Raw genomic sequence first — 25257 nt, 5'->3', positions numbered from 1 at the left:
AATCAAGACCATCATTCACAACTATGTAAATCCCCATTGAGATGAAGTATTGGTTTTGAAGGTGGGACTTCGGGGAAAATATGCATTCTCAATATTTGTTTTCAAGTCGGTGACAAATTGTATTGGGAGAGCTAAGGAAAACATACCAGTGTGGCACTTAACCCAGGTAATAATTTATCAGTAAAAGCCTCACTGAGCCTCAAGACTGCCTTGAATGTTTGCTTGAGTATCTGTGCACATGGGAGGAAACTGGAATGTCTAGGAGGGGTAAAAAAAAAACTACGCAAAAAAGTGGATAATACTCAATCCCAAATTAATAGGTCATACACCTACAGGCATATCGGTGCCCTCTAGAGGTGTATGTCACGCAAAATGCGTCAAAAGTATGTTGCAGGCAAAAAAACGCCATGTGAAATCATGTACATCAAAATAATGAATGCACTATTAAAAAATGATGTGTCCGGCAGCAATCTCCTCACGGCATAATGGCATTCAGCAAACAAGGCAGCCACGCTCAGTCTAAAGAATATTTTTTTACTTCAGCAGAATCCTGCAGTGGTATGTTTGGCCAATTCTATTCATTAGTACGCATTGCGTGTGCGAGCAAAAAATTGGGAACTTAGATGAAATCCATGCATGCAAAGGGGGTAATACTCAAACTTATACCGGGATAGAATTACGAATCCGTTGATAGAATGCTATGACTGACTCACACTCTCCTACTCTCTTTTGAGTTTTATATTCATATATAACTTTTAAAGTAGAAAATATATGAATATTTGAACAGATATATTACCTGGTATGTTGAATGATTTATGGATTGTCATTTGGGAATGACATCGCATGGCTCAGAATCGCTTGGACTGTGATTAGGCTGAATGGGAACAATGTGCCTTGCCCCTATGCATTGGGTCAATTTTGGCCATTTCACCGAGCATATGAGTCGTCCTGCTTCCACAGGCAACTTGCAAGCAGATACAAGTGTCCTTCCTAGTGAAAGCCCCTCCACAGGTGGAGATTGCTAAGAACGTATGAAGTGAAGGGCAGTTGTGTTTTGGATTGTGGGCTGCCAAGCTTAACGCTTGAGTATCCTGCAGCTGCTGTGACAGCTCTCGTTGGAAGCGAATGCCATTGCAGTGCTATCTGCCTGGTCTTCGTCGCCTGTCTTTTCAAGTCGTATCTATTTACTGAATGGGAGCAGATGGCTGCAAATGTCTGTTTGATATACCGAGTCTGTGCCGTCTTTATTTAGCTCATTATTTGATTCACTTCCCTACCTCCTGTTGATGGCTAATGATTCACGGTCTGTAGTTCCATGCGGGTTTTTCCTCTTATTATTTTGGCAATGCATCATTGATTCAACATTGTTTTATTCCTGGTACGTATATTGGCCCATTACATTTTTGGCTCGTTTAATAATTGCAGGACGTTATGAATTTTTTTCAACAAGTGAAAATATGTTGCTTTTTTCCCATATTTCCCCACACTTGCAAGGCCAGGCCACTTGACTCGCACTCTCTTTAGAACGCTGCCAAACGCTCGCCTGTCCCCTCGCCCATTATCCACTCAACGACTCATTCCCTTCCTACTCTGTGACTCTTTCCGTGCTTTCACCCCTGATTGCTCATTCTCGAGACATCTCTTTCAACACTTCTTTTTTTATATAGCGGTGATTGTTTTTGACTCGCCCACTTTATAACCAACGCTTCACAAGTTTATTTGTAGATGTTACCACAAAAAAGCTGGTATTATTTTTGCGGACAAAGTAATCGAGCACCCAATGAACCGTTAACTGTAGTTAAAAATCCCACGTGGTTTTCTCTAAAATACTATTTCTGTACCCATGACAACCACAATAGGCCTCTTGTGACTTTGCTGCATATTTTATAAAATGGAAAATCAGCAGTTTTTTTTTATCATTTGGGCTTTCTGTATGAAAAGCTTCGGAATGAAGCAATTTATTAAACAAAAAGTGTAATGCTGTTTGGTTTGTCAGGATAATCATGAAACAAATATCATATGCTGTATTTAATAACACAGAGATTCAGTTTAAATGTTCATTACGATTCATACTAAAAATGAAGTGTCGATTGTGCACAATATACCGGCGTTACAAAATGCATGCTTTATGCTATGTACAGTGGATGGACAAAGCTCCATGGCCATTTTAGTGAGCAGCAAAGTCGTGTGTTTGGTGTGTTTATACAAGTGGATTGGAGATTACTCACAGCTGACGCACACTTGGATAGTCAGATGGGCCCCTTTCTACTCACTGGGAGCTGGCTCTTCAGCTCTATAACCCGGGCCGCGTGTCTGAACGTTCACTCATACATGGTACGCGCATACGCGTAGACTCTCTAACACGCACCTCACTGTTGACTGTTGAGACATTCGTCATAGTGTCACATGTGGCTGGATAACAGTGGTGGCCTGTGTTTTAGTCTTCTAAAGCAAAAACTGCAAATGATTTGCAATGCTGCCTAGCCGCATGTGTGAGAGGGTGGTTGCATTTTATAACGTGTTTTTTTTCATGCAGTCTGGTGGCAGGGAAGCATTAGCGGTCGCGTTGTTGTGCAGTAAATTCCAGCGTCACTGGTCCAGTCGTTCATTCAGCGCCAGAGGTGGAGAACCATTTCCTTACCGAGGGTCGAGTGGGACTTGCGAATACCCTTGGCGGGCTACACAATAACGCACTTCCATCTCCGTCACTCCTGTCACTGCGTTGATAGAAGTGACCGATCATGCTAAAATTATAAACACGAATCCTGGATAAAAATATCCCCCCCCCCCACCGAGTAACTGATCAGTGCTGCTTTTAGGTGCTTGCAGTGAATGATAAATATTGTTTGCAGCCAATTTCCAGAGTGATACACCTTCTGTGGCCGTTGGTCATATGAAATTAAGTTGAGGGCCATATCTGGTCCTTGGACTGTAGGTTTTCCACCCCTCGTTTAAAGCCACGACACTATATTTTGCATAGCTACTGCATCTCACAGCCCACTGTGAGTTTGATGGAGAAATTGATGCAGCTGTTTGGTCTGCTTGCGGAGGATTGTATATATCCCACGACACCATTTTCAAGACTGGGCTATTTGTGTGTCCATTCCATGGCCAGAGACTCCTGGCAAGTAAAAAAAAACAGGCTGTCCTTGTAAGCGCGCTGTATGATGGGTAAAACCAACGGAGGATAAACACATGCTAGAGACAAACATGATAAATATAAGAAAGCAGCACTAGTGCATTACCATTTGCAGAATGTTATGCCATTTTATACTTGGAACTTACATGCATCGGAACACACGCATATACAATGGCATGCCTGTGCTGAGCTTAATTCGTGCTAATAACATTTGACAGATTATATGTTTGTAATTGCTGTAGCCACTGCAGTAACAACATAGGGAGTGTGTGTAATTTACAATTAATCGCGGGCTGTTTTCCACCGTAATTACCAAAGACTTTCATTACATTATAAATACAGTAAATAAACTGCTTTCTGAAGTCTCAGCCCATAATTCCTGCAACAGTGAGTGGTGCAATGACCCGCAAACAAGCAATGAAGAACTGAGGACAGGTCCCACATATACAATGAGTACCACTATTGCGGGACATCAACAGTTGGTGTGTATGGAAATACTGGTCACCACCATAGGAATGTGGCCCTGCCGCCACTGACTTGAAGACCACCCGTGGAGAAAATCACTTTCCAACACTTGTATGATGATAGCAATATGTGGACTTTAGATATTGAAGAAGTGGTAACCCATGCGATGTTAGTTCTTATCTGTTTTCTGTGGTTCGTGGTATAGAGCCGATGACCATTCACTCTGCAGCGTAGTGGTAGATATTGACTTGTACAATTAACTCTCGATTATCTGGGCACAGATTATAACCATGCTTGCAGATTAACTGCGCTTGCGGAAAAGAGAACCAAATATCTTTAAGCTCACACTGGTTCTGTGACTAGCTGCTCCTCACTCATCGAGGCTCAGTGACATGTGCCCATATGACCCACAGACGTATCAGAAAGTAAATGATTACTTTCAGAAGCAATAAAGAACTAAGTATTCACCTTCAATGTATGTCGGTCAACAACCGCATGATACATTTTTTACGTTAACTGTGATTTTGTTGTATCCTGGCCACCGCGGATGATGGAGAGTTGACGCTGTGTGGCAGTGCATGCGAGCGCGATGAGGAGGGGGGGGCGGCCCTCGTCACGGTGCTGTTTCTGTGGCGTCCCGTCGCAGGTCTCCGCTCGTGGGCCGTGGATCCCGCCGTCTGTGATCTTGATCAGCAGCTCAAGCTTTTCATCTCCCGACACTCGGCGCGCTCCTCAGCGCAGGTCAAAGGTCAGTGGGAGCAACCGGCACGTGTTTTACATATCAAAGGGCCAATAGCAGTCCCCAGATCGTCTTTATTAAAAAGGCCGTGCCGTGTGTTTTGGTGGTGTAGTTGTGAACGTGTGTAGGGGTGTGTGTGTGTGTTTTTTTAAAAGTACAATTTCTATGACGGGTTTTATTTCGTGTAATAACAGGTATAACAAAAGCGATTTTGGGGGTTCTCTATTTCCTCCAAGTAATATTCCATACAAAGTTTAATGAATTGATGGTAATAAATATAATTAATATACAGGTAGAAGAAACTACAAATTCGAGTTGAACGATGGCATAGTGGTTTGCGCACCTTGCTGAGAACCTGGTGACCCGAGTTCGATTCTCAGCCACAGCTGCTACCATCATTGATGATTGATGTTGGAACCGTTCCTATGCACCCCCTACACCAACTCGCACTGATCAATGTGGCAAAATATGGTCAAACAATGATCACGACTGAATGTGGAGATTGCTTCATCCAGCAGTGGATAGCTAAAGGTATCTAAATTATTATTATTATTTAAAACACCGTTCTAAAATTCGATTTATGATTGTTCAGGAACATTATTTATCTTGACAGACAGAACTGTCATTAAAACAGGAATTTTGAATAAAAAGGGATCTAATCACCATCAGAAATGTCATTCAATTGCTTGTGTGCATGATTTGTGTCCAAATCATGCCATGCTTTATGGAGCACAGGATTATCTGCCTTTTAATCCCTAGATTCCCTACGGTATAAAATTCCTCCATATGTGTGTCGCCCACAGGCATTGCCAAGCTCATTTTGACATATGCAATGTCTGATCGCTGCTTACATTGTGGTTTTGCTAACGTTGGATGCATAGCTCCTGCCAAAGTGGTTCATGCGTGGTAAATTTTGTCAAAGTCTAGTCCTTGTAACAATGAGGCCAAAAATACAGTAATACAAAATCACAGAGCATATAATTGCCTTAGAGAGCATGTTAATGGTCCATCTCATAATATGTTGTAAGTAGCTCTTAGTGGGGGGGAGGTGTGGATAGAGCCTGGATTTGTTTGGGAGTGGGGGAGGGCGGGATTAGAGACTTGGATCCGTTTGGTGCGTGAGGACAGTTAATGTCAGTACTATTAGGGGTTCAGCAGTAGTATCCCGCCAAGTCTGAACAACATTGTGTTGTTTGCTCTATATTGTGCTTTTGGGTTGTACCGCATCTTGTTTGGCATGATGGCTGAAGTTTTCCCACCACGTGCTCAACAGCACCTGGTACGATCTGAAAATATATTGTAAAGCTATACTGCACAACCACCACGATAACCTACCCAGTAGTGCTGTCTGGTTATAGTTGACATTTCGAGACAGTGGTAGCTGTTGCCTTGAAAAGCCCTCTCCCAATGTCTCCCCAGTTGCAATTATCTGAGCTCCGCTGGGCACTGTGGTGCCAGTGAAGCGCTGTCCTGCCCGTGTATAACAACTCCTGAAACATTTGGCAGTGACAAAATGGGCGGGGAGGTGGAGCGCACTGATTAAAGTGCCAAAACAAATTTGATTAAGGGATTAACGTTTTTAAATTTTGCAAATAAATAAAAATGCAATCAAATCGATGCCGTTTGACTCGGTTTAAATATCTTAATCCGGTGGCATTTTTTGGGGCCAATATTATCAAATATGGCTCAATGAAATAGCCCACCTTATCGGATGTTTTTGGGCCAATGTGCTGAATGAAGGTTATCAATGCATGTGGTCTAAAATGGAAATTGTATGCAGCCTGAGTATTTCATGCTTTAAGTTTAAACTCCTTGCCTGAAGGTGTGGGGCCCCATTTCCTTAAGTACACAATACCTTTGTGCTGAGCGTCTCAGTTTTCAGCCCTCCACAGTAGTCGTACTTTAGCCCGTAGCACAGCCACTGTTTTAGTGTCTACAGTTGTCGTGAGTTGACGCAGTTAAGACAGAGTTGGTTGACGAAGGTGGTACATTTTTATTTTTACCATTATTATAACTAAAAATGTCACGGCAACCTAATGCGTTTAATGCAAGCACACTGGAGCCGCTGTTCATTAACATTACGAAACAGCATGCTACAATTGCCAATTGTGCTTGCCTGTTCCCCTTTTTATAAAAAACCCTGGCTGTGCCCATGTGTGCTATGTCAAGGCAGGACCTGAAGGCGTGAAGGAGAGGCTCTGTCAAAGCAACTGCTTTCATGCTGTGACGTCCAGACGTGGTCTCGTGTTCCTTAGCTGCTTTTCCCCTTTGTTAGCATCGGCCGTGTGAAGTAGCTGTTCCTCGTTGGTTTTATGTTTCAAACGAAGCTGGCAAATGAAATTCATATTTAAAATTAGTTTCTGGTTTAAGTCTCTCCTTTGAAATCCTCTGTGTGTGTGTAATTTTATATTGGGAGAGCGGTAGTGCCCTCATTAACTGCACTGCATTATCAACCAGGTGACCCAAGAATGATTCCTGCCCATGGCCAATATCGGTGACGAATATTTGAATCGGTCCTGGGCTGTCCATAGTGTAACCATCAATACTAGGGGAGACATATGTGGCCAGGTATGGTTCTGGCCACTCATCCCCTCACGCCGTGTTTGCCGTCACATGTGCTCGCTAACAGAAGTGACGAGATGGAGTGATAAGCTTCGCAAGAACATGTGTGATGTGATTTGGGGAAGCCTTTATCCAGTCGTGGATAGGCCTTGCCTGATGGTGGGAACACATTCCTGCGGAGGGAGCTGGTAGGAACGTTGGGTTGCTCGGTCAATGGCCAGGGTCAACGGCGGCGTGGTGTATTCCGCAAATATGGCCGACTGTGAGGGCGGGCACAAGCCGGCGTGAGTAGGTTAAACGTTGAATTTTATAAGGGCACCACGGGGTGACCAACCCCTCCCCACCCAGCCCCACCCCTTTCACCCCCCACCCAGCCCCACCCTCCCCACCCAGCCCCTCCCCACCCTCCCCTCCCCACCCAGCCCCTCCCATTTTTGGATGCAGGACGGACGGACACAATAATCCCCTGTGGGCTGGTGTAACCAGGAGGTTCCTACCAGTATTATCCAACCTACCTATAATCTTCATTCCCTGTGCACATATTAGACTGGCATTTTATCCGTGTTTTCCCAATATGATTTGGCTCTTGTGAGATGGTCCAATTATCTTGGGTTTCATCTGTTTACGGAGATGTCCACGTAACTACCTACACTGAAGACTTCCGGTGACCATGTCACTTATCTTATTTAAATGTATCCCTCTCTAACACCTGCATCGAGTTCAGGATGAGGCAAAAGCCTCTACTCCCTCTTTAACTGTAAAGGAGAGCTATTGTTCAAAATATGAGCCTGATATCTATATTTCTGTTCTTAGCTAGTGTTATGACAAATGTGGTGAGTGTCTTGTTATTTGTCATATGCGTGAGAAAACTTACGCATATGAAGGGGTCACGCGCAAAGCCCCGTACAGAGACAACCACGTAAAATAATCCGTCAATGTGCACTATTTTTTTTCCTGCGTGTAACTTAAAAAATAATCAAACCAGATGGGTGGGATTCAAGTCTGGTGTGTGTTTGGTATTGTATGTCGCAGTATCGTGCATTGTACAATGCAGTGGGTAACCATGCTCCTGTTCCTGAAATGGCAACAGCCCAGTTTCCCAGTGGCTGTTGGAAAGAGGCATTCGAGGCACTAATAGTGGCCCCAGTGTTAGCGGCTACCACAAAGCACAAATACTCTGCGTGCCAAATTGGGTGCGTTTTATAATTCCGTAAAGATGTTGGTTGAACTCGTAACACAGGTGCTAAAGTGAGTAAATAAATATATTCAGGAAAAGGTGTTTTTATTCCCATAAATGAAAGGCTACATTGTGCACAAAAGTGTATTTTATTTCATTCACATTTGTTAACATACGTGCATTTACTGAATATTTAATGCTGATAATATAGTATTTCTATATGGTACTGAGTGCATGTCTTTGTGCTTATAGTGCTTTACTCGCAATTCGCAATTAGAAGTTTGTGAGTTCTAAACGCGATGGATCATTCCGCGCCATCATCCTTCTGGGGTTGCTAAAATAGGCATTGCTTTCTGAAACAATTTAATGTTTTCCTTTCCACAGCTCGCATCGGTGGTGAGTAATATGTGAACCGGTCTTTGGAGTCCAAATTATCCAAGCGATCGTTGATAATTGACTCAGGATGGGGATGTATGTATGTATGTTGAACTTCTTTCGCACCGTACGTAGCCAACCATGCTAATCGGGGGGGTGGGGGGGGCATACACTTGCACACTGGTAGAACTGTCCCCGCTGCCCTCCCGTCACAAAGCGTTTGCAGGTCGGGGTTCAGCGCACGTCAGGCTGTCTTCATGGGAATCGGACATCTTCACTCTTAGCTCACCGGTCTACGGATGTCTTCTTAATCCAGCAGTGGCTTGCCTCAGGGCTTGTACATTTGTATGCCCACACATGGACACAACAAATCTGCACTTTGTGAAATTCCTCATCTCAGCCTCATCAATCCTTCAAAATCCCTCGCCCTGCCATAGCAAAATTAAAGCCTTGGAATTTTCTTACTCTGCCATCTATCACATTTGCATCTTTAACATGAATAATATGAGTGTCCCTTGGGGCTACACATTTTTCTAAATAAAATTGCATCTTGTCACTTGGCCTTACATATGTAGTGACATCGTTGGATGTCAACTTGCTGGGTGCAGTGCCGGCCCTAGAGGGGCACAGCGTGCGGTGTAGCAACATCGCGGATACAACAGTGGGGGGGGGGGGGTGTAGTACCAGCCCTAGACGGGCCCCGTGAGTGCTGAATGATAGCGCTGGATGGCACCACGCTTTGCGTGCAGTGCCGACCCTACAGGACGGGGTGTGTGGGTGCCGGCCGAAGGATGAGGTTACTCGAGGCTATGGCACTCTGGTTGACCCGGGAGGACACGTGACCAGTTAAGTCTACGAAGGGGCCCCAGAGGGGGCTAGGGGTGGTCACGTGATTGGGACCCAGATCCTTCCCGAGGATTCTGGAAGGTGGACGTGGCCAAGGGCGGAGCCGGCCACGCCGCAGAGAATATAGGCCGGGTCCCAAGAGGGACCAGGGTTGTTGTTCATCCTGGAATAAATCTTTGTCTACGTTCTCCGTTCAACGAGTCTCCAACACGTTGTTGGTCCCGGTCCATAGTGGCAGTTACGTAGTGACTCGTGTAGTTAGCCTGGTTGTTATTCTGTTAAGGGGAAAGTTACCCCGTGTGTTGGAACTGAATAAATGTGTTGCCTCCAAGTCTACGGCCGCGACTCAGTTGAACCCATTACACATAGAAGGGCAAAGGTGGATGACATATCGATGCATTGTACAAGTTCACATCCTTGAGGAAAGGGCTAAAATACGTCACCTTGGCGATTGACTCCGTTTTTGTTGTCACTGAAGTGTCGGTAATTTATAGCCAAAATGCGGACAGAATTTTTACATTCGTCGGCACGTGAAATGTGGCCCGCACTGCATTTGTATGAATTGTGTTAGCATTGCGCAAGGTGTAGTATTGTACTGGTATTGAGTGCACTTACGGCTGCATGTTTGTGATGTGTTGTTGTTGTAATGGAAACCATGCGGAGTGAACCCCGATACCTCATGGGTGAATGATTTTAGTTGCAAAGAAAAGTCGGGCTGTACGATTGGACTTACTCGACCCTGCGATAGTGCCCGCGTGAACTACGAGTCTGTGCAGGTGATGCTTTCGAGAATAATTACTTTGACCAAACTCATTCGTGGTATCTTTTATTTGTGACATTTTTATATATCGAGATAGATATAAAAAAACATTAATTTATGTTTTCTCCCAGTTTTGCCAAAACTACAATGAGAATAATAAATATTGCGACGCAATATCGCACACGGTATGAACAGGAACAACGTCTCTTGAATTTGTAGGTTGTGGCCTTAAACCATTGCACTCGAATCAAATCAACATTATTTCAAGAGCTTGTGATAAATTTCACTTCGATCAAAGCCCACTTTTGGTATTATCAAGTTCCAAATGGCAGTATATGTTGACTTCCCAACATGCTAATACAGTGAAATTGCTCTTCACTATGTCCCTATTCTATACAACTATTGTCTGAAACCACAAAGGATCGTTGAGAATCCTATTCATCCTGCATCGAGGTTATTATCCATACTTATCCATGGATAAAATGAGTCGGAAATTCCTCCTATTTGTGCGCTGAGTCACTTGTAAGTGGTCTCCCATAGGTGCTAATTTCATCCTGGTATCTGAGACTTTTTACATGGATAAGAGCCTGGAAGTTGTGGAAAATTTACTTTTTTGTCAGTCTTTAGCCACTCAAGAGCAAACCGAAATGTGGTATATCAAGAGGCACCAAATTAATCCTATTATTCAAGCCCACGTGTGGATGAAAAAGCAAAACCTGGAAGTGGTGCCACATTTTTTTGGCATGTGGAATTAAACCAGAGCCTTTAAGAAGACCCACACATCTGGGGGGTGGTAACACTCAACTTAATATAGACAAACGGATAACAATCTGTCATCTTGTGGTCACCGTGCATGATATTAACTGCCTTGTCTGCTCTTCAGGAAGGACGTGGGTTCGATCCCGACCCTGACGCCTGTATATTTGGAGTTAGCGGTGTCTCTCTTCCCATAGTAGCGTGGATTTTTCTCCGGGTCTTCCTATTTTCCCCTTTACATTGAGAAACATGCGTTTAGAGAATTTGGCTGCTATACATTTTTCACTTTGAGCGATCATTTGTGGCCAGGTCGCTTCTTAAAAAGAGCTGTATAGCTCTGTGAGCCTGACCTGGTAAAATAAAAAAAATAGTACAGGCCAAGCCTACAACACCTGGTATGCCCAGGCACTCTAACTCAAGTACTGTACTTTTTTGACTTTTCATAAGCTTCGGTAGTCTGACGATATCGGTGCATTCAGGGTGATTAATTGCAGCCATTTGCAGGGCCAGCTGTGGGAGAAGGGAGTTGATGCTGGGCTGCTTTGTTTTGTAAACGTCCTTGTGCGTACACCGGAGCACGGTGCCCAGGTACTGCAGTTCCGTTCCCTCAAGCCCATACCGCACACTTGGACAATGAGTTTAAAGTGAATTCGTGTGCACGTCACACAATTTTTGGAAAGCGATTTATTCTCCAAAACGTAGCAAGAGCAGCGCGTCACATGCAGGCTCCACACTTGTTGTCATAGTTATGACTTTGTTGCGAAGTTACCACAAAATTGCCTCTGCACGCAAATTATATTTGCGTGTTTAGTGAGCGTTGTTTATTCAACTTGCCCTTGTTGCAAGTAAATTCGCAAATGTTCGATTTTTACTGTTAGTTTGTTTGCCACTGGGAAAAAAGGTGAAAAAGAAGACTGGCCTTCGCAAATAACTCGAGTCTGTTTTGTATAGTTGCCAAATCAAGCTCAACAAGTTCGGGAAATCATATAAACGCGTGGATTGTGTCACATTCTTACATGAGTTTGTCTTCAAAATGATTATTTAGCAGTTATGGAAAAATCTATTCGCATATACGGGAATATTACTGATTTCTACAAGTTTGTGTCTCCATTTTTTGAGCAACTCTGAACAATTTTTTTATTTGGCCGTTTTTTAAGAAGATGATTCCCGATAGCAACACAATTTTGCTCGATAGTTGTTCTCATACTTGATCGTCATTACTAGAATTATAGTTCCTTCCCACCACTCCCCCTCCCCCACTTTTTGGATGGACAGAGCTTATGCGCTACCACTTTCAACTCTAGTTGGGAAGCATTACAAATTCGCTCGTAAATACTTCATAGAAATGCAGCTTAAGCATGGGCCTCGTTTTCAACTCCCTCCACTGTGCCTCTAAATCCATCGCCTTTTTCCACACTTTTGCGTTCGACCCTGGCTGCCTCGTTTCTCAAAAATACCTACGCCGGTCCACATTGTGTCTCTTGGCTGGCCGCCAATCACATTTCTTACACATTAGCGGGGGGAGTGGGGTCTCCGAAGGAATTCTGTGGGCGTTTAAGGAAAAACGGACGGACGCCGGAGCCTACACCTAAGCAAACAATAGCACTTGGCGGAGGGAAGGCAAAGGAGGGAAGGGAGTTCGCCGTTGGCGTTCAAGGAAGCACTGGGCATGACCTGCGCTAGGAGCCGGCAGTAGCCCTGTTATGCCTGGACCAGCGTGATAAACAATTATTCGGCCAATTCTTCACTTTTGTTTGATAACTTTTCAACATTCTCTTATTCGATTACCATCATATGAATATGCGGCAAACTGTTTTTGTTGTTGTTCGGCAGAATTTTTTCAAATGTTTTATTCGTAACAGTTCTACACTTTCTCATTAATTCAGCCGATCTAAAAAAGGAGTGCATGGCCCTCATGCAAGAATTGTTATTCATGTACAGGGTCCCTTTTTTACAAAAGGTTCCTTTTGTAAATGTCTTGAGAATCAGTGAGTCTTGGGAAAAATAATCGAATATTATCAATGTTGTTTTTATTATTAAGATGAGAGCTGCTTCAGCCCTGTTTATATACAAAACCCTACATGTACAGACCACATATTTTGCATAGAAACAAAACTCTTCACACAGTAGCTGTGGGCATGGGAGGTGGTGTGCTTACGAGCGTGATGAGCAAGTAACACACGCTCGAACCCCACACCATGGTGCTTGTGCCAGGCAAGGTGTACTTTGAGTCCACGTGTGGTGTCGAAGGCTCGCCGGTAGAAGGTCACGGGACACACCCAGGTGTTACGGATTAACTGATTGAGATGACTGGCAGATGTTCCACCTGTGCTCCCGATGGGGCCAACGTGCCGTGTCATAGCTGCCCTGCGCTTTGCATACACACACCCCACCACACGTACAAATGCACACATCCCGCACACAGTAGCTGTATGTGCATGCACAAGTGTGTGTGTGTGTGTTGCGGGAGAGACGTCGCGCTTCCTGCTCTCATTGCTCTTTGACCGAGGTCTTCGTTTTATTCTTGCAAAATGCACAGCCCTACCTGGCAGTCTGCGCGTGTGGCGTGCAAATGAAATACTGTACAGCGCCTTGCTCTGACCTCGAATCCTCCTGGACTTTTTTTCAAATGGAAGCATTGCCAAGCTACGCTTCTGTGTGTTTTTAATATCATTTAAATATGAAAAGCCTATGATATAATTTGCATAAACGTTATATATTCTTATCTGTTATGCCAGACATGGCAATCCAGGGTTTTCAAGGCCGGCTTGTAGGGCTACGTAGTGGCCAGTAAATGGCAGTGGATAAAAAAAAAATTGCAGTGGGCGCCACGGTGGCGAGATGTTCTCCCTCACCTGGTATACAGGAGGTTGTGGGTTCGATCCCGATCCTGACGCCTGCTGTATATTTGGAGTTTGCATGTTCTCCCCTTGGTCGCGTGGATTTTTCTCGAAGTCCTCTGGTTTTTCTCTCCACATTTAGAAACATGCGTTTAGAGTGTCTCTAAACGCATGTTTCGCTGCTATAATTTCCCACTTCAGAAGCCACTTCGTCGAGCTATCATTTGTGGCCAGGTCGCTTCTGAAAAACAGCTAATAGCTGAATGAGCCTCACCTGGTAAAATTAAAGTAGTAATTTAAAACATGGGTTGCTAACCTATTTGTACAGATTTTTGGTCTGGTTTTTTTCTTCTCTGGGTATCTTGTAAACTATTCAATAAGGAATTGGATTAACTAGGATTTGACAAACTCCAGTCCTCACACCCACACACCACCTGATGACTGTAATACAAGGAAACCTGCTTTGTGGTGGGTTGTGAGGAGTGAAAAATTTGAGAGGCCACGGGCTAAAAATAATTCAAAGCAGGACCATTTTCCTGAGGCTCGGTGAGGGATTCATTTACGTTTCTTTTTATGTCTTTACTTCCACGTGACTGACCAGACAGCAACAGCAGGCCTCCTTTGCAAAGTAGACCTGGAAAGGAGAGGGTGGCCATTAACATGCTGGAGAACGGCAGTTTGGTACAAGATCGGTGCTAACAGAACAACGGGTGCACGTTGGTGTTTGCTCATGCGGTGTAGGTGAATATAATCCAAGAATGTTCATGAACTGGCCATTTGTCAATGCACTGCTGGATGAGGGCCTCCCCCACATTGTGTGGGTCATGAAGCTTATTTGCCCACCATTTATTGCGTGTTGGTGAGAGCGCGAAATGTAGATGTGGGAGCATAGAAGTACAGTACAAAAATAGATTTCACTGCACTACCCACCATGTAGTTCAGCCCCACAGCTGCTCATGACAACCTGTCATACATTCTGGTCATCTGTTGATGCTTTGTCTGGGCTCGACCTTGCTCGGATGAGATCGGGTGCATGCCGGGTGTATTGGTCATGGACACTAAGTGCAGGAAGACTACTTCTTATTCGAAATGGTACATATGTGGCCCTTTCACAACCAAGTCACAAACGGCTCCAGCCAGACATGACAGTTTGACAGCATCGCGGAATAATAAATTATCAAACCTGAAAAGGAGGGTAACCATTGTCGTTTGTTTGCTGGGAGATTTATAATTTGGACAATTTATATAATTGATCATAATGCAGCTATGAGTATAACACTTCATTTCACCCCACCCCATTTTCATCCCACCCTTCCAATTTCTTCTCAATCCATTGAATCCTTGAGATTCAGGTGTGCAGTTTGATGCAAGAATCTAATTATGTTTCACATGACAGTGAATGGTAGCACCTCTAGCGTGGCTTCAGAGGGCACGTGTACCCTATATATACGGTATACGAATGAAAAGCATCGATTCTCACATGCACGATTCATTGCATGTACCGTGAATTGGGTATCAACATTGATGACGCATACATGCAGCTCCCGGTGTTTGATTGTTCTGAAAATAAAGTTTGGGCTGATCGTGGAAATTAACGTCTCTTACAAGATCTCTCAGAATGAGCAGTTTCATCAGATATAGGAAGCTAAGCAGGTTTGAGCATGGGTAGCACTTGCGATGGGTGACCACCATTTACACTACATTGTTATAGGCTGCTACAGGGCTACGTGGTGGGTGGTGTCGAACAAAACGACTGTTGTATTGCACTGGCTATGCTCCCATGCCTGTGCTCCTCACTGTCACTTACCAGCCCTAATCAGTGTGGTTGAAGTATGATCCAATAGTCCGCACGGTGTGGGAAAGCCATCTTACAGCAGGGGGTTGACAATCGGGCTGTGCATGTACACACATGTGGGATGATGGCGAATGTCGTGCTGCTGACGATCATGATGATGACTGTGCTCACTGTAGTGAAATGCTGGTGCGTGCCTTAACTTTATAATAGAGTTTTCCACTTTTATCTGGCAACAAAACAGGTGTTAAGATGTTAAAACACCAAACTGAAACCTTTTACAAGGAATCATGTCTACATTAACCACAATACTTTTGGTCTGAATGCAAGCAAAAAACATACTCTGATAATATATGCATTGTCTTTGGTAACTGATTGGTCCACACCAGAGACAGCTTTCTTTTGAGACTCGTCTCAAACGGTGTTAGACCAGAGGACGCCAAAAGGCGTACAGCCCAAAGACAATGCACTAACAGAGTAATGAGAGCTCGGGGTGAGCATCTACATCATGGGACCTCCTTTGCCAGTATCAAAGAAGGTCCCATGATGTACGTGCCTGAACTTGTCACAATCATATTTCCCGATGCACTGCATGTATTTATATGGAAATGTAACCGTCAGACATGGGGGAAATGCTGTTTGTGTCGTACACACCGAGCATTGAGTTACCCAGCCTAGCCTCTGGCTATCAGTCTGTAATTGCTTAGCAAGGTGAACATAAATGTGCATTGTGCTTTCTAATCTTATCCAACTTTTTAGACGTATTAATATGAATCTTTGACTTCCAATGCATAAATAATCTAAAAATTGATTTATGGTGTTTAGTCAGAATCAATGTGTCTAACGATGAGCACAGAGTTATTCACGTAACTTGTTTAACCTTTAGTACTCGTGGCAGTGAGACATTCCACATTCCCATGGCAAGATCAGCACATCCAAAGGACAACCACTTTTTACTTTCAGCAAAGTGGTATACATTATTGGAGGTATAATGATGATGTATTGCTTCATTGATTGACATGATTCTTAGGCTCACAATACATGCATCAAATTGCCCATGTAAGATTTGATATAGCACAAAAAACAATCGATTCCTGACAGGAATCGTAACTGAATCATAATATAATCACCTCATGGGTCAACCAGTCCATCTTGACTCGTTATCGGAAGAAAACTATGTTCTGTATTCACGTGAAATGTCAGCATTCACATGTTATCATTGTCCACTAGTGAATACTCCTCCAAGCTGTCACCCTCAATTTAGAAGTCAACCAACTTCACTAGCAAGCTGGATTTGGGAAAGGTTTCTCTACCATCGATCACATCCACACTTTCAATCCATTTCTGGGAAATACATATTATATCAAACACAATTATGCCCTGACCATTGCAGACAATGAAATGGCCGTTGACTCGTTGGAAATTGAAGCAGTCATCATCCAAACTCGCACACTCGTGTTTGGATGTAATTACATTTCGGCTTTGCGTTGCTATTGTGCCTTTGCTGTGGTCTCGTTAAATCGGGCTGCACCCTGAGTCTGGTCTTTTATTGGGGTGTGGGGGTGGCGGGCTAACAGGGCAGTGGTCCTAACGACGGCTTTTGAACATAACACTGAACGTCTGTGCAAGCCCCACCTCAACTGCATGGAACACATTTGCTTTAGTGTAAATAAAGTGGGGGGGGGGGGGTGCATGCGGCCCAGCGTCTGGCCTGGAGGGTTCGGTTCACAGCGAGCGGTGCACGTCCGTGGGGGGGGGGGCACATGGGGGGGGGGGTTATTGCAGAGTCGTCTGCGCGCCTATCAGTGCCCTTTGCAGTGCACGTTTCCTGTGCTGTGCATCAACACTGCTGACAGTGACAGTTGGGCTTCTTTCAATGCATTCAACAAAGTTTTACATGAAACAGATTAAGTTCATACATGCTGCCTGTGCCTGATGGTTGGTAAACACATGCCGTGTTAAAGAGGCTTTACCGAAAAAACCTGAGAATAGGGAACACCAGTATGTGAACGTAGGTCCCATAGGCCTTAAAAGGTTCTTGCTAACAGCACTCATTCCAACAGTCTATATAGACTATATGGGGGATCTTTGTCTTTTTCCCCATGGTATTGAGGAGCGGTGGTGAAGTGGTTTAAGCATTGCGCTGTGTACCTGGCGACTGAAATTCTTGGCCATTACAAACATCAGAATCAGAATATTTATTTATACTGGAGGAATCTGATGAGCTATAGAGTTATTTTTTGACAAGATGTCCAGTTGGGGCTGGTAAGAACGTTACAACAACAAACAACACAAAAATGTGATAGAGTGCAAAGTACAAGAAAGGTAAAAAATCATCTTAACACATACAAATAAAACGAAACCATCTCCATCTTATCAGACAAAGCACACTGAGGTGTTAACTTATTTTTAAAAGCGACCTGGCCACATCAGTGGCTCAGTAATATCTGAAATAGTTTTGGGCTTTCCATCGGTCCACTCGGCCTTGCAAGAGTTTTCTGGTTCAGTGGGTAAACATCAGCACTGGAGAACGAAGGTTCCGGCCTTCACATGTGCTAGTCAAAACCACAACCAATTTTTTAAAAAGCTACATGGGGATTTTTTGTTGATGTCCCATGGGATTGTCGAGAGCGCAATCAATTTGGGCGCTCTGTGCATTGGTTGGGAGAGATTTACTGATCATCAGGTACGTGTAGTATGTAATGAACTAATTTGCATTTATATAGACGAGATTGGTAAACATCAACAGATGGACCGTGGTTAATAAGCATGTAAATATTAATCACGGTCCTTGCTATGTGTTTACTGACGAATGCATTTGCAATGCTGAGTAGGCTGGATATGTTATTAATACGCTAATCATGAATCCAACAGATTTGATTGTGTGAGCCACACCCATCCTGTAGGACTGTGAAGACAGCACAGCAAGTGGGGTGTGGACTAATTTGTTTAGATTAGATCCCTCTGTTATTGTCGTCTTTGCTTGGACTGTAGTTCTCTCATGCTTGCAAAATACTCATTTGGGATTGGCCAAACGGCCTGTAGTAGTAGGATTCTAGGTGACTTATTTATTTAGTTACCCAGGAAAGCTTCACTTAATCTGAAAATCTTTTCAGGGGGATCTGACTTGGAATGCTTAGCAAATTCAATATTTGAGATAGCTTGTGGCAGGAAGCCAGGAGCTCCGAAGGAATCCTACACATTTGATGGGATTACAAAAAAACGATGCCTGTCCAATGCTTTTGTTTGGGATCGTAGCGCAGACTTTGTTTAGACGTAGAGAAATTAAATTGCCTATTTCAATTTTCATGGAAATTTAACACGTATACTAGCTTGCAGCAATACAGCAATATAGCACAACCTTCAAATTGCTGACAGTGGGTACTCTGTGAAATATAAAATTCTGGCATTGAGCCATGAGCAGAAGAAAGCAAACTTTTGTAGATCTACATCATGGGACCTCCTTTGCCAGTACCAAAATATGAGAATAGGTTTTTCCCCTCTTTTCTCGCAACAAAACAGGTGTTCAGATATTAAAACACCAAACTGAAACCTTTGTACAAGGTCTCATGTCTCAAAAGAAAGCTGTCTCTGGTGTGGACCAATCAGTTTCAAGGACAATGCATATATTATCAGTGTTTTTTGTTTGCATTCTGACCACAAGTATTGTGGTTAATGCAGACATGATTCCTTGTAAAAAGGTTTCAGTTTTGTTGCCAGAAAAAAAGTGGAAAAACCCTATTATATTTTGGTACTGGCAAAGGAGGTCTAATGATGTAGATATTAACACCTGTTTTGTTGCCAGAAAAAAGTGGAAAACCCTAAGAATGTTACAACAACAAACAATACAAAAATGTGATATGAGTGCAAAGTATAAGAAAGGTAAAAAAAAAATCACCTTAACACATACAAATAAAACGAAACCATCTCCATCTTATCAGACAAAACCTATTATCATATTTTGTAGATCTATTACTGTGAGTGCCCATTGTCATTAAATGCATTTGAATGCTGCGTGTTAATCTGCTGCTTTGCCGGTGTTTAAGTGTGGTCGGTCCTTGCAGAACCATGGGAGTTAAAAAATGCGTCTTTCAAACTTTGCTAATGCTCCATAACTTGTTTTACAATGCAGGGTTTTTTTTGGCATTACGGCTAAAGGAGCCTCATTAATTATTGTCTCTGTCACGAGTGTGCAGCGCGTTCCGTGGGCGGAGCGGGGTGACGTGACCCATACGCTTCGATGAACCAGGATAAAAACCGCGCACAGTTTCGTTACTTTCTTTTCCCAGGGTGGAGTGGCATATATTTTTGGGAATTTTACAGAAAACAAACGTTTCCAGCTCACATTTTCCAAAGTGCCACATTCAGACGTGGCCCCTCTCTACCTTTCCTGCGAGTTTCATGGAATATCGCTCACTCTTGCTATTTTAATGTTTTCGGACACACTTGCTGGGGGGCCGTCTGGAAAAGCCAGACTGGGGTGAGATTTTTTTCCACTCCCAGCACGCACGGATCAAACGTTGAACCCATCCGTGTGAGCTCTCTAACAGAGCGTTCCCTCTTTGGCGTGGTTGAGCAGTCGCAAAAATAAGTCTCTGCGCACGCTCCCGAGCGCTGCCTTTAATCGGAAGCCATAATGGGTTATTGATTTCAAAACTGTGTGCACAAAACCGAATAAAATCCATGTCTGTTGGACTGGGGTGGTCAGTTATTGCAGTATACATTTTTGTAAATGTAAGCAATCATCTTGTGCAACTTTTAGAAGGCAAATCATGGGAGCATTGTTTGTTGAGACTTAAGTTAATGCATGTGTTTCATCGGTGGCCGGTCTGTTCAAACAGTGAGGAGCCATTCTGGCCAAAAGTTGTTCTGCAATTGCCCGCCCAGTTTTGAGATTGCTTGACAAATTGTGTCTGCTGCCTGGCAAGTTTCAGCTATAACACATATATCATTTCTCGCTGTTGCTGTGCTTATCAAGTTGTGTAATTTCATATATAGCTCCGGCTACTGATTGTCCCTGACCGTATTTCAAATCGGCACTTAGAATGTAGGATTGGAACTCAACACGCGATAGCCGGAAGTCGGCGGTCGTGGACAGAACCGGATGGGTAATTTCCGAAACTGGAGAGCGTGACATTTTTTCTGAATTACATCTATAGCTGCAACGGTACTCCATAGCGAATGCTCCATGGGTAATGTTACTGCTTCCTCCATGTCTTCTGCCCCTTGCAGATGGAGAAGTATGCTCCCATAGCATCCGCGTTGCTGGTTTCACAATTTACGGAGCATGATGTGCAAATGTGCTTGTGTGCGTCGTGACTTTCGCCTTGCTCATATTTATCTTGAGCCCCGCTTTGCAGATTTCTGTATTAAGTTCCATCATTTCCTGTGAATCATTCAATTGGGGTTTTAAAATAATGATGTCATCGGCATGCAAGTTTATTTCCGCATCCAATGTTCTTGACCGGATATCAAAACTTGATCTGCCCTTGTAAAGGACAGATGAAGAATCTGCAAATTTTTTATGGTTGATATTTTCACCATTCCGATGATGATGGTGATAACGAACGTGCAGATGAACCAACATACGAGTGGTATTCTTTGCTTTCTGCAACTGAGAATGAAGCATTGTGAGAAGGTAATCATTGCATGCATTTTTAAAATGCATATAACGAAAGGCATCATAAAAAATGCTCGCCCATTCTCTGAAAAGCTCTTTGAAACCGTTGCCCTACCAGCGTAGTTTTGCGTTCACGCCTGTACTGTACGCACCGCTGTAAAGAGCAACTTTATCACCATTTTAGGCAGTGGCTGTCGGTGCAACCGTGGGCCAAGGGTGCACTCGCTCACCGATATTTCTCTCCAAATTGCCTTCGCATTCCCACGTGCGCATTGCACTTGCTTCCACCGAGTAACCCCAGCAGAGTAATGACTGTTGTAGTGCCTGGGGGAATGCACGTCCGTGCATCATCCTGTTTTGTGCGAATCCAATGCATTGTGAGAGAAACTCGAGGGCCACTTGAAAACCTGACGCTGTGCCGGGTAGGTGGGTGGGGGGGCCCCCCACCCCCCCCGTTACACAAGTGGGGAGAAAGCGAGCGTGGTTGTACCTCCGCCGTAAACTCGCCGAGAATATAAACGACGCGGTGCTGGTAGTCGCACGCGCATGCACACACAAAGACAAAGATCCCCCGTATAGCCTGAACAGACTGGGGGCAAGTGCTGTTAGTGAGCACCTATGAAGGCCGGTATGGTACACAAGGGGGTGGGTGGCCAGTACCACACCCGACCGCCTTTATCTCCCCGAGTGGCGATGTTTAGACACCACACCAGCTATTCATTTGAGGCTAAGTCGACCAAGAGGAGGAGGCTCAGGGCTGGTTCAGATAATCGTCACTGGTTTTGGCCATGAGTGGGAATTGAAATCGGGTCGCCAGGTTCGTAGCGCAGCGTGTTAACCGCTACACTACCGCTCTGCACGCACACACACACACGTCTGTAAGGCACTGCCATGCAAATGGCCTTCAGAAGAAAAAATCCTTTCAGTTTATATAAATGCACTGATATGCCAGGGGCGATGAAAATGCGCGGGCAGTAACGGATAGCCCCTGCGCTGCGCGTGCCTCCGACACAAAGGACTTTCCCGGCCACGAGCTTCGCTGTTGCATTGTCGATCATTGTTCCTCCGCGCCTGTTTACGCTGCCAGCAGGAAGCGGGTTTTATTCAAGGCAGAGTGGACTTGTGAACTTGGCCATCCCTACAAATGCCATCAAGGTGTGTTTACTAAGCATGCTTCATGTATTATAATAGTACTAGCTTTACTACCCGGCTTCGCCCGGGACTTGGATTCACCACGCCCGGCCGCCTTTGTCTCCCTAGTGGCGATGTTCACACACCACACCAGTTACTCGTTTGAGGCTGAGTCGACCTAGGGAAGGCCCAGGACCGGTCACATGACAGATTTGACGTCACAGCTCACTCACCGTGCAAAAAAATATATGCATTATTGAGCTCCCCCCCCCCAAAAAAGTGTATTTTTATAATTTTTGCATGGCAAATTTCAAGTTTGTTGCATGTCGGGAAGTATTTTAAACAAACACACACATAATCAAAACTTCGCCTTTTATATATATGGAGATGATGTGTAAGTGTTTAAATAATGCATGGCAAAGTGAAAGCTGTTAAGGCCGCAGTGCATCTTGGGAACCCCCCCCCCCCACTGCTTTACGAACCCCAGTGGAGTTGCGTTATACCAATAGGCAGAGCAGCCTGACGTAGCCACCCAAGTTAAGATGTTTCAGAGGTTCCCAAAGTGACTTAGAGGCTGAAAGGTATGAGCACTGCACCAGCACTGCTGAGATCCTGGCTTAAATCCAGGCTGCTATCTGAACTGTGATTAAAACCACGTTCTCGGCTCCGTTGCCAATAACTTGAAAAATATCCTATTGCATGACGTTTGCTTGTTGGCTTAATTTCACAATATCACAGTTCTGATATTAAAACAAGCTTTTATTCATGCAATCAACACCCCCTAGTTTGTGGATTAAACTCACTTGATGGGATGTCTAAAGATGTTCTGTGATATCCACATCTGCAGGCCATTCTCTCACACCGGGTGACACTGCTTCGCAGGCATTGCGAATGGATTTTTTTTTATCTCATGACGGGACGCCAATGGCACAGTTGGTATAAAATTTACAAAAAATCGTACAATCTGACCATTCAAACTGCATCAGAAAGGCAACACGGCAACTGTAGATCAGTGTCCCCCTCGCTGCCGATCATGGTAACAATAAAAGCCTGCTATCATCATAGTGCTATAGCTTTTGACTCTGTGGCCTCTCTTAACTGTATGGGCCCCCATAAAATTAAGTTTGGCAAAGCCTCAAGGTTTTTAAAAATAAATGCCACAACAACCTGTCTAACAGAAGCGCAGTCAGCTGGGAAATGTGCAATGTTTCATGTACACAGAGACAAAGATTCTCCATTTAGCCATACATACTTGTAAGGGCAAGGTCCGTTCGTGAGCACCTGTAAAGGCCAGCCACAGTGCACCACACCCACCGTGTTGACACACACCACACTCTGTACATATTTTAGGCTGAATATAACTAGGGGAGAACCAATCCAGGCTCAGAATCCAATTGTTGTTGCGTAGCATCGGCCCAGAATTGCACTGTCTGATTGCTTGGATTGTCGCGTACGGTGCCAACCCGTGTGTATGCACATGGAGCGGTGTCTCTACACACGAATAGGCGGTTCATGTACACAAAGCCTCCAACTCGATTAGGGGCTTTCAAAAATATTGTCTCTCTCCATTTCCGTGTTTTGTGTTGTTGTCTTTGTGTGTCTGCATCTCTCTCAATGTTTGTATTTTTCTCTGTCTGCATCTTTCTGTTTTGGGATTTTCCCCATGTCTCTCTATTTCTGTGTGCCAGTCTCTCTATGTCACTGTGTGTGTGTGTGTTTCTCTCACTCGACTGTTTCACTTCACCGGGTGTTTCTGCATGTCTTTCTCCATGAGTGTCTGTCTCCATGTATCTGTGTCTCTCTCTACATGTCAGTCTGTGTGTGTCTGTCTCTACGTGTCTGTTTGTGTCCGTCTCTATCTTTAAATCTATCTGGGTATCTCCATAACTCTCTCTGCGCCTGCATCTGTCTCAAATACCCCTCTTACACGTGGTTCCAATTAGTATTGAGACGCCTCTGCATGCACCTACACAATAGTCAATCATGTGCTTGCAATAAAGTCTTCATCAAATATACCCGAGTCCCCATCTCTTCTGCAAAAAGCCCAAGCTCCCTTTCTTCCATTTAGCTGATGGTAGTGCTTTGGCAAAACACATCGCCACTGAATACTTAAGGCACCCATCCATACGGATGCGCATGTGCGCACACGTACACACGCACCACGCAAGCACGTAACAAACAAACAAATATTGGGCCGTTATTGCGTGCCGATAACCTTGGCTCGTGGGATTCAAGGTCCCATCCCCTTGTCAGGATATCCTCTCCACGGAGTGAGACTCAAGGCCCCTTGTAGTTTTGCGTTACAGCTGGGGCAACAACAGCTTTGCATTCTGATGACCGTGACACAAACATTCGGACTCCTGCAGGCACGCTTTGACTTTTTTTAGCCGAGTGCTATAACATCAGTCACGTAACAATAATAATCCTAGACTGTCGTGCGTTAATTCGTTCAGCAATTCAACTTTTCTTCCCAAACAGTTTAATTCCAAGATATTTTTTGGGAAATGTATGGCATTGCATATATCGTTAAATAAATGGTATTCTACTTGTAAACAGGATAAAACAAATAAGTACGTTTTAAGTTGAAATGAACAACGACTAAGCCCTCCAACCACTTTCAAGCATCAGCTCAAGGCTCACCTGTTCCGGCTCTCACCCGTTCAGGCTCTCACCCGTTCAGGCTCTCGCCTGTTCAGGCTCTCACCCGTTCAGGCTCTCGCCTGTTCAGGCTCTCACCTGTTCAGGCTCTCACCCGTTCAGGCTCTCACCCGTTCAGGCTCTCGCCTGTTCAGGCTCTCACCCGTTCAGGCTCTCGCCTGTTCAGGCTCTCGCCTGTTCAGGCTCTCACCTGTTCAGGCTCTCACCTCCAGGCTCTCGCCTGTTCCATGTGGTGCATGAGCGAGCTCTGGCTCCCCATCTCTGAGTTCTCGATCAAAGAATGCGTCCGATTGGTGAAATGTTGCGTGTGTTATAAATTGTGCGTATTATAATAGACACCTATAATCCGACACGACTGCGACCACGTGTAAATCGCAGAAGAGATTGCCGGTCGTAG

General features: G+C 44.4%; 1 protein-coding gene across 1 annotated transcript in view; it reads left to right on the top strand.

The window, feature by feature from the left end:
* MAP1B (microtubule associated protein 1B) overlaps window positions 1–25257 on the top strand; it is a 69346-nt gene that overhangs the window by 3693 nt on the left and 40396 nt on the right. The window contains exon 2 of the mRNA XM_078885162.1: window positions 4251–4352. Coding sequence (XP_078741288.1) covers window positions 4251–4352 — 102 coding nt within the window. The remainder of the gene's footprint in view (window positions 1–4250; window positions 4353–25257) is intronic.

Source organism: Lampetra fluviatilis, chromosome 3, assembly GCF_964198595.1.
Source record: "Lampetra fluviatilis chromosome 3, kcLamFluv1.1, whole genome shotgun sequence".
NCBI classification, from domain to species: Eukaryota; Metazoa; Chordata; class Hyperoartia; order Petromyzontiformes; family Petromyzontidae; genus Lampetra; species Lampetra fluviatilis.
The sequence above is the reverse complement of the archived record's forward strand: the minus strand, read 5'-3'. Positions and strand labels throughout refer to the sequence as shown.